Below are 8801 nucleotides of genomic sequence, written 5' to 3' on the forward strand. Positions count from 1 at the left end.
CATTATACAAGAATTTCCTACATTCGTTATGTACCGTAATAATGAAATATGTTTATTCACTTACATACAAACACAAGTTAATTCATATCTACAGAAACTAGCATTTGAACAAACCGCCCTTGTAGCTCTATCTATCGATAAGTCAATTATTATTCTTGATTTTGTTCTTATCGATAACTAATGCTACTGACATTGTTGTTGATAGTATCGAATCAACATAGATTTTTGTTCCAGCTCTAGCGGTTACAGTGAGATTTAGCAATTCGGTTTATTTATAACGAAAAAGCGATGATGCTGTAATATTTGGACCCTCAAGCGGTGGTTCAAAAGTCCGATGAGCACCACTGGCGCTATACGCCAGTCGATCAGAGGCGCTAGGACTCAGGACACAGCCGCATTTCGGCCGGAGACGGAGGAACACGGGCGATATTCAGGAGACGAGGCAGTAGTAGGAATAAATTAAGTCTGATTTTTAGCGATTTGGATATGGAGACTGACTACCAGAACTACGTGGAGTCGCTGTCGGGTGTGTCCTCCGACGAGGACGACTTCTCCACGGTGGACAGCTCGGACGAGTCTTCGGAAGAGCCAGTTCCCACGCCATCATCAATCCCAAGGACACGAAATCTGGTGCAGATGCTCTACGACAGAGAGGTGGGTCCAGTTGAAAGATTATATGCAATCTAATCTGCCCTCTACTTCATTTTGATCAGAAAACCTATAAGGGGGTAAACTTTTCAGTTCAAGGTCTACCCTCTTTTTTTAAGGAAATACCGGATTTTTTGTTGGACTGATTTTTAAATGAGAGTACATAGGTACAAGATAACTTTATAAATTAATAGATAGCGGATTTAATAGAAGGAACTACCAGAATTACAAAAATACATGCGCATGACTATCTTTTTATAGATTTACTTATATGAGGAACAGAGATATAACATAGTCAAAAGATGTACTAATTAAACATACTTTCAATTCTCTCCTCAGCGCACTGGACACTTCTCAGGCTCCTCCAGGGCTGGCCAAAAGCAACAGCTTCCTTACGTGAGAGTGCCAAATAGGTTAAAGTTATATCTTAAGGATGTTATGGCCAGCAATTTGATGGAGGGGTAAGATATTCGTATAGCCATATTTTTCAATCTTCTGTTTATAACCTGAATATCCGCAGACACATTTTTATGGGCCTAACTGCCTGCGGCCAGTACATGCTCAGCCATCGGGTGATGTGCAACGACAGCTCTTCGCTGAACCACTACTCCTTTAACATGGGCTACAAATACACGTAAGATCCATATTTTTCAACATATCCCATCATAAGGTTAATCATAATTTTCTCCAAAGTCTGTACTTCTGGCTGTTCCAACCGCACAAGAGGCTGCGCCACTTTTTCTCGCGTCGCCTCTTTGACGATCATGTGGTGGACAACATAAAGACTGTAACCATGACGCAGTGGAAAAACGCGCAGCACCAAATCCTAGTTGTCCACGGCGCAGCCACGGAGGAGGGTGAAGATAGCTATATCACATATGTCAAAGTTCCTAAACTGGGTTGCTTGGAGTGCAAGAAACTCAACGACGACGGTCCATGTAAGTGTTCGAAATAAAAACTTTTAGATTGCCCGTGATCCTAAGCTCTTTTCCGCCATTAGATTCCTTTTACAATGCGCACTGCCTGACCTGCCACTTAACAGTGCACACAAAATACTCTTCGACTGAAACTGATCCGGCTTTCGAGCCGAAAATAAATCTGCTTTGCCCAGAGCGCATTCTGATCATCTCCAATGGATTTATGCACATGCTGCGCATCGATATGGACACGCCGGCCGTGACCTCGGGGTACCTTCCCCAGCAGCAGAGCCTCATCTTGCCCAGTCTTCAAGCGCCCCCTCAATCGCAATCTTTCTTGCTCCCCAGATCGCTTTTGGCCAGCGAAGAGGATCGCTCCTCAGTAGCATTCACAGGTTCCGGATCGGAGGCAGAGTCTTTAAATGAACAAAGTGTTGTGGCCCGCATAATTGCCGACTTTAGCGATATTGAAACCGAGCAGCGCTCTAGTCAACCCGGTCATAACCAAAATGAGTCGCAGTCCGGGAGCAACGTTTACTGCTCGCCAAAGGCATACGATAAGCTTATTTTCACGCCACATTGCAGTCCAACTGTGGTTACGGGCCCTAATAGTATGACTCTGCCGGAGACCACGCTGCCGGTCACAAAACCACTTGTCAACGAATCTAGTCCGCCACGCAGGCGCAACCATCGGATAGTCACTAAGTTCCGGAATGGCAATACCACCATCGATTTGCAGGTGGGTCTTATTTAAAGAAAATTTCCCAAGTATACCAGGTAATTCTTTTTACTTATTTCTTAGAGCCCTCCCATTGCCAATTCGATGACGGACAAATCGAATGCATATGAATTCTCAGAGGACAACGAGAAGTACGAAAAGATCTCCACTTTCCGAAAGCGACGTTTGGCGGAAAAGAAATATGAATTCTCGGAAGACAACTCGGAGAATATCATACCTTTTACTAAGGTGCGATTGGCGGGTAGGGCTTTCAACGCCTCCACTGCCAGCACAACGGCTCGCAGCTTCCATCGTTTTTCGCCCACGGCGCACTTCTTTCACAACTCGCCCTGTGCTTCGCCCTCCTCTTCGCCACATCCCTCCCAGCCGGCACAGACGCCTCCGCATCTGGGATTCCGTTCACCACCGTCCAGTTCCATGCTAATGCGTTCGCCAAGTCGGAATGCAAACTCGGCTCAGATGTTCAACCAGAAATCGCCACCATTATCGCAGGCCACACAGCAAATGCTTAGTTACAAGCCAGTGGGTCCGCTGGGAGCACTTTCTCCACTCCAGATGTCGTTGGCCAAGCGTTTCGATATGGGTGGCTCCATGTCCCCAAACGCCGGTTTGAGCTTCCTGTCACCGCGTCGCGATGAGCCACGAATTGTGGAAATGCCTGTGCAGGGCGGTGTAATGCCAGAGAAGCCTGTGTGCACAAAGAAGCTAAGAAGACGCTATGTAGAGGAGGACGATGCAACCTCCGTCATCACCAGCGAAGAGGGTAAAAGAATTCTTTTAAAAGCATAGTAAATAATAATATCAATTGAAATCTGTTCTCATATCAGACGACTGCATATCACCGGGCTATCACACATCGCTGCCAATGGAAGTGCACGGCTCATGTTACTCGGAGATGCAAATGATTTCACAGGCGTCGTATCAGCGGCTGCGCTGTAGTAGCGTGGTAATCACCCAGCACTCGTTTGATATGGAGACCTTCACGTACTACGTGATCAGCCTTCTGTGCCAGAAGCATCAGAAGATCTACAACGTGTTCTACGACTGGGCGTACGAGGTGATCAGCGTGTGTCCACTTAGTCAGACTATCGCCTGCATGCTGACGGCCCAATTCTCGGCGCGGGATCAGCCGCTGGTGATTTGCTTGCACTGCACGGGCCGAATGGACTGTGTTTTTCACAACAGGCAGTACGAAAGTCGCATCTTGTTCACCTGGAATATGGAGAGCGGTCAATGGCTGGTGCTCGATTATGGTGAACTTAAAGAGGTACACGAGCAGTTCAACCCACTAAAGCGGCTTGGCAAGGCACGACTCACGTTTGCCCAGATGGCCAAGAAGATGGGTAAGGAGATGGCCGTTGGATTGGGTCGAAACCTGCCCGACTACACCTCTAATCTGCGCGTGCTGAACTCGGATATCCGAAAGTCCAAGATGTTCATCAGTGATCTCGACAACATGGTGGAGTTCCACTTAAAGCGCACACACCACGAGACGCTGTGAGCGTATTTTTCAGTTTACCCAAATACACACAGACAGCCTGGTAAAAAATAATATTATAGAAAAGCTGCAAATATTTAAACAGTACCAATCTTTAAAACCCTTAAAGCAAACTTCTTGGTAAACGAATTCGAGATATTACAGTTTTTACATAAGGGAAACCATACATTTAAGCAGTTTTTAGTTTGCAAAACTCGCTAAGGTTGCGTGCATCTAGTTCAGTTCTAAACACAAAAAACGTGTGCTGTATTTAGTATTTAGTTACCTATACCTTACTTAGAGCAACGAAACGCTTTTCAAAAACATGAAACGCGTCCTTATTTCGACTGAAGTCATTTAAGTAATCTATAACTTAGTTTTAAGACACGGAGCGGACATCTAACCTGCTCATACCTCCACATACATATACGTACATATACTTTTGATATTCGAAATTTCGATTCAACTATTAGATCTAATATTAGTTAGCAATATCTTTTGAACTGCGGTACAAGTAATTTACGTACCGATTTAATTAGTTCCATGCTTCACTGAAGGAGCATGTGGAAAATATACATACATATGTAATCAAGCCTAGGAACTACGTTTCAAGATATTAAACATAAGAAATACAATTCATGATATTGTTCAGGAAGTCTCCAGTCCTCTAAAGTGCTGGCAAATATAAGGCAAATCAGTTACTTAATTTTGCTCAATCTCTTAATTCCACGTCGGCCATTTTCTCAGATTCCACAGGACGACTCGTACTGGTCAAGTCTACGGAAGTAATATTTCGATTTTGGATGCTGAAAGAATGCAAATGATGATTCGAAAATCTGATGTGTATTGTGTGTTGTCAGAAAACCCACCGCTTGCGTATTAGCCTAAACATTTCCTGGTTGCAGAATGTAGCTACAAATATTATTATACCCTGACTGCAGTTTATGTAATCGTTTAGAATAATTAAGGGATTCCACATATTCTCCATCTCGCATATAAAGGCAATGATTTCGAGAAACCAACTTCCGCCCATTATGATAAACAGGCGAAGATATATTCGATAGCTGGAAAAAGGGTAATAAGTATATTTTATCAGGAACAATATACTACTTGGTACTTGGCATGGTTCCTGGAAAGCTTTTGCTGTTCGCATTTATTTAGCACTTTCTGATTTTGTTTGTTCTCCACGTAAATATATCGGGTTGTTATAAAAAAACTTGCGCAGTTTAGAATTATTAGGATCGCCAGTGGGGCGTAAAAATAAAACGTTGCGGACCATCCATTAGCTGAAAATAATTTAAAGAACTCAGCATTAAAAGGTTTAATATGCGATTTTTTAACTTACTAAATATCCAACAAGAAAATACTCCCACCGCAGGATTATACGGATTATCTAAATTGGTTTCAACAAATTGATCGACTAAAAAAATGATGAACGTTAAAAGTCCAGCAGAGCTCCACACGATAATATTGTAGTTAAAGAAACTGCTCCTTTTGTTCTTGTAGAAATCCTGGAACTTTCGCATGGCGAATCTTCTCCAAACATCGAAACTTATGGCGGAAAGCCAGAGAAAAGTGGCCATTACAGTGAAGTAGCCAGCATATCCTGCAATTCCCAGTCAGTATTATAGATATATATTTCATATAGTAATGAATGAACTTCAATTGGTTACCGGTGAGATAGCAAATTGGGGTCTTCAGCTCAAATATTCCAAACAGGCTGATGACATTCAGTAAAAAAGTGATGGCCAGGCAGATGAAGTACAAATTGCAGCACTTGCCATGGAGCGATCTGAATTTCGGCAGCCAAAGGTACGCCGCAATTGTAATGACCATAAAGAAGACGGAGCTGAACTTGACTGAAATGGAAGCATTCGGTAATCCGGATCTCGGCACACATTCAAACCTACCATATGCCATTTTCATAGATGGTATTTGAAGGCAGTTGAAGGCGACAATGAGGCTGTAGTTCTTCCCGGTACTTGTCGGATTGGGCTGCAGGCAAAACTCCTGCTTTGAAAGATAACGCTGATCGAAGTGCCGGAATAACGATCCATTCTGAAAGTATTGTTTCGAGTGTATTACTTTATATTTGATGTTTTAAGCAACCCACTTCATATAGTGACCACATATCGTATTTGCATGTCTCCGCATCCAATGAATAGTGCCTCTCGCAAGGAAGTGGAAGATCCTGCTGCACGACCATGTCCTTTAAGACATGTTTCTTAATCACCGATCCGTTGAGTTGTGTTATGTCCAGGGTGTATTCGTAGGTAAGGTTTTCATATATGTCTTGGGAGCACAAGTTGCCTGCCATTAGCTTTTTGGGATGGCAACAGAACCGAATGCACGTCTTCAGTTTGCAGACACAGACACGGATGTGATTGGGAACGGAAACCCTATCGCCATCGTAGTCAATCTCGTAGTCATACTCTCCGGTTAGTTGCGCGGGAATAACGACATCCTCGTATCTATACGATCCATCGGGTAGTTTTTCACTTTCCCTTAACTTAACCGTATCGAAAAAGTCGCAGTTTGGAATATCTCTGGACTGAACACCAATCACAAGGATACCTAAGACCAAGTACACAACTCTGAACATTCCCATTGTGATTCACTTTAATTTAATAGGTTAGTTCTCCGCTCTACCGACTTTTTAGTGCAACAGCTCGACTCACAATAAATGTTCGATCGCAAAAGGTCACTTAAGCTCGTTATTTTATCGCATTCTTCTTCACAAGATGGCAAATGGTTAAAAATAAGTTGTACAAGAAAATTTCTTACAAAGAGCGGCGATTAGTCGTTATATACAGTCAACTAACTACTTATGTTCTTTGCGATACTCAAAGATACTCGGGTTTGCTAATGATAAAGTGCATTTCAGTATGTTTATTGAGAGAACCAAAGCGGACTGATAAGCAAACAAGTTATATAGTAATATATAAAAATTTAATTAATTTATTTGCTGCATAAGGTGACAGTCCTGCGTCATTGTGCAAGTTTCAAATTCAATGCCACTAGTGCGAATGGGTTGTATTCTAAAAAGAATTTATCGTATTCATTAGTAAAAATAGCAAATAAGAATATTAAAAACAAAAAACGTACCGGTCCCTTATAGTTTTGAGTACCTCCTTTTTGCAAATTGTTAGAAGAAATATGATAATGCCTTGACTGCAGTTGATCAGGTCATTCGCGTTGGTAAATTGTTTAAAAATCTTTTGTGTTTCGCATATAAACGCCATTATATCCAGAATCCAGCATCCACCCATAATTACGAAAAGGTACACATATAGGCCGAAACTAAAATATTTAAAGTAATAACTTGGTTTCACGTTTGAAACAAAGAAATTATATAGTACCTAGCAAGGTTTCTCGATTTTGCTTTATCTTCGTAATTTCTACTGACTTTTGGTCTCAGTTTTTTCTCCACATGAATGTTTCGTATTGTTAAATAGAACATAGTAACGTTGAATAAAATAAAAATGCAGATCGGGCCATAAATGTAAACCATCCCCGACCAGCCATCGGCTGAAAAATTAAGTCATCTTAGGATTAATTAACTCCAAGGTAGCTGATATACACTTACTCAGGATCCAGCAGGAAGTCACGCCCACAGCTGGCACAAAATTTGAAACACAGTCGCTGGAATATGGAAAAAGTTGATCTACTACAAGGATAACCAATGTTAGGATGCCAGCACTGCTCCAAACGATAAGATTGTAGTAAAGGAAAGTATTTCCAATGCTTCTGCAGAATTCTCGATGCGGATGCAAGCCAAATCTTCTCCAGACATCAAAACTAATCACGGAAAGCCATAGAAAAGTGGCCATCGCTGCGTAGTATCCAGCGTATCCTATGGAATCATATATCATATAAAGATAAAGTGACTAATCCTTCATCGTATAACCTCACCATTTACTAGGCACATTAAATCATCCATAAATACTCCAAACGTACTGGCTACATTCAGAAGAAACGTAACCATGAGGCTCAAGAAGTAAAGGGTGCAGCACTGGCCATGGATGGTATGAAACAAGGGAAGCCACAAATAGGTGCCAATTGTCATGGCCATAAATACCACGGACGCTAGTTTGACTAAAAGGAAATTAGATTGGTTCCGATGGTTTAAGTAAGCCACTATTACCATAAGCCATTGTCATCGAAGGCTGGATGACGCAGTTGTAGGGCACAACTGAGTAACTTTCACCAGACTCCGACTTTCGGGGCTGGAAGCAGTAATCCTGCTTGGAGAGAAACGCATTATCATAATGACGCAGCAGGGTTCCATTCTGTAATTTCAAATATTATTAAGCAAGTAATATTAAGCATTTAAGTTTCCTTCAAACTTCAAATAAGGTCCACATGTCTTCTGTGTATAGTTCTGCATCCAGATGATAATGAATTTGGCACGGCATTGGTAAATCCTGCTGGATGATCATTTCATTCATGATGTGTTTGCTAGCCATTTTTCCAGTTCGCAGAGTTATATTTAGGGCATAATTGTAGGTCAGCTCCTCGTCTACATAATTGGAACACTCTGTACTATTCATTAGTTTTTTATGATGGCAACAGAGACGAATACATGGCTTTAGCTTGCAAATACATCCTCTGATGTGATTGGGAACCTTCTCCCTGGATCCACCATATAGGATCCTATAGTCATACGCTCCTGTAAGTCTGGCAGGTATGATGACATCCTCGTACCTATATGATCCATTTTCAAACTTGAAACTGTGCGTTAGGTCGACCGTATCAAAGAAGTCGCAATCTAAGATATCAGCTGCAATGCCAGCCAAAAGTAAGCTCCATGTGCAGCTCCAATATAAAATTGCACTCATTTCAAGCAGCAGGATCGTCACTTTGCTCACAGATCGATGAGATGACTGCTCCGCTGGACCACTGGAAGCGGAATAACTTGTTTAGCAAACCACTTTGATTCTTCGTCCCGATATCATGTGAATCAACATTAATATCTGAGAAAATTCAGAAGCCATCTGACTCCGCCAGGCGACTTTTTACC

General features: G+C 42.1%; 3 protein-coding genes across 5 annotated transcripts; 1 reads left to right on the forward strand and 2 right to left on the reverse strand.

The window, feature by feature from the left end:
* Positions 1–227: 227 nt before the first annotated feature.
* Positions 228–4487, forward strand: LOC117144025. Its single transcript, XM_033308983.1, has 7 exons — positions 228–654; positions 988–1109; positions 1169–1282; positions 1342–1586; positions 1649–2304; positions 2368–3067; positions 3132–4487. Exons 1-7 carry the CDS (start codon positions 487–489, stop codon positions 3803–3805), a joined length of 2679 nt encoding a protein of 892 aa, XP_033164874.1. The 5' UTR covers positions 228–486; the 3' UTR covers positions 3806–4487.
* On the reverse strand, positions 4481–6445 carry LOC117144026 (probable G-protein coupled receptor Mth-like 11). 2 transcript variants are annotated; one of them, XM_033308986.1, is made up of 7 exons: positions 5895–6445; positions 5692–5839; positions 5455–5640; positions 5127–5387; positions 4899–5067; positions 4651–4845; positions 4481–4587 (listed from the first exon to the last, which is right to left on the reverse strand). In XM_033308986.1, exons 1-7 carry the CDS (start codon positions 6387–6389, stop codon positions 4494–4496), a joined length of 1548 nt encoding a protein of 515 aa, XP_033164877.1. In that variant the 5' UTR covers positions 6390–6445; the 3' UTR covers positions 4481–4493. The 2 variants fall into 2 exon arrangements, with proteins under 2 accessions (XP_033164877.1, XP_033164875.1); XM_033308984.1 differs by having other exon boundaries at positions 5455–5839.
* A 228-nt stretch (positions 6446–6673) lies between these two features.
* Positions 6674–8788, reverse strand: LOC117143926 (probable G-protein coupled receptor Mth-like 11). 2 transcript variants are annotated; one of them, XM_033308843.1, is made up of 8 exons: positions 8364–8788; positions 8128–8300; positions 7926–8070; positions 7694–7876; positions 7368–7634; positions 7141–7309; positions 6887–7081; positions 6674–6819 (listed from the first exon to the last, which is right to left on the reverse strand). In XM_033308843.1, exons 1-8 carry the CDS (start codon positions 8617–8619, stop codon positions 6735–6737), a joined length of 1473 nt encoding a protein of 490 aa, XP_033164734.1. In that variant the 5' UTR covers positions 8620–8788; the 3' UTR covers positions 6674–6734. The 2 variants fall into 2 exon arrangements, with proteins under 2 accessions (XP_033164734.1, XP_033164733.1); XM_033308842.1 differs by having other exon boundaries at positions 8128–8788.
* Between the last annotated feature and the right edge of the window lie 13 nt (positions 8789–8801).

Source organism: Drosophila mauritiana, chromosome 3R, assembly GCF_004382145.1.
Source record: "Drosophila mauritiana strain mau12 chromosome 3R, ASM438214v1, whole genome shotgun sequence".
NCBI classification, from domain to species: Eukaryota; Metazoa; Arthropoda; class Insecta; order Diptera; family Drosophilidae; genus Drosophila; species Drosophila mauritiana.

What these genes read in the sequence shown, in the direction of transcription:
- LOC117144025 (XM_033308983.1), top strand. Translation starts at nt 487, where the DNA reads ATGGAGACTGACTACCAGAACTACGTGGAGTCGCTGTCGGGTGTGTCC. An exon ending in ACTCAACGACGACGGTCCAT is followed by an intron (nt 1,587 to 1,648) that starts GTAAGTGTTCGA and finishes TTCCGCCATTAG; the next exon opens with ATTCCTTTTACAATGCGCAC. An exon ending in ATACCACCATCGATTTGCAG is followed by an intron (nt 2,305 to 2,367) that starts GTGGGTCTTATT and finishes CTTATTTCTTAG; the next exon opens with AGCCCTCCCATTGCCAATTC.
- LOC117144026 (XM_033308984.1), bottom strand. Translation starts at nt 6,389, where the DNA reads ATGGGAATGTTCAGAGTTGTGTACTTGGTCTTAGGTATCCTTGTGATT. An exon ending in CTTTCCAGGAACCATGCCAA is followed by an intron (nt 4,846 to 4,898) that starts GTACCAAGTAGT and finishes CCCTTTTTCCAG; the next exon opens with CTATCGAATATATCTTCGCC. An exon ending in TTTAGGCTAATACGCAAGCG is followed by an intron (nt 4,588 to 4,650) that starts GTGGGTTTTCTG and finishes GCATTCTTTCAG; the next exon opens with CATCCAAAATCGAAATATTA.
- LOC117143926 (XM_033308842.1), bottom strand. Translation starts at nt 8,619, where the DNA reads ATGAGTGCAATTTTATATTGGAGCTGCACATGGAGCTTACTTTTGGCT. An exon ending in GACTTCCTGCTGGATCCTGA is followed by an intron (nt 7,310 to 7,367) that starts GTAAGTGTATAT and finishes TTAATTTTTCAG; the next exon opens with CCGATGGCTGGTCGGGGATG. An exon ending in AAATCGAGAAACCTTGCTAG is followed by an intron (nt 7,082 to 7,140) that starts GTACTATATAAT and finishes TAAATATTTTAG; the next exon opens with TTTCGGCCTATATGTGTACC.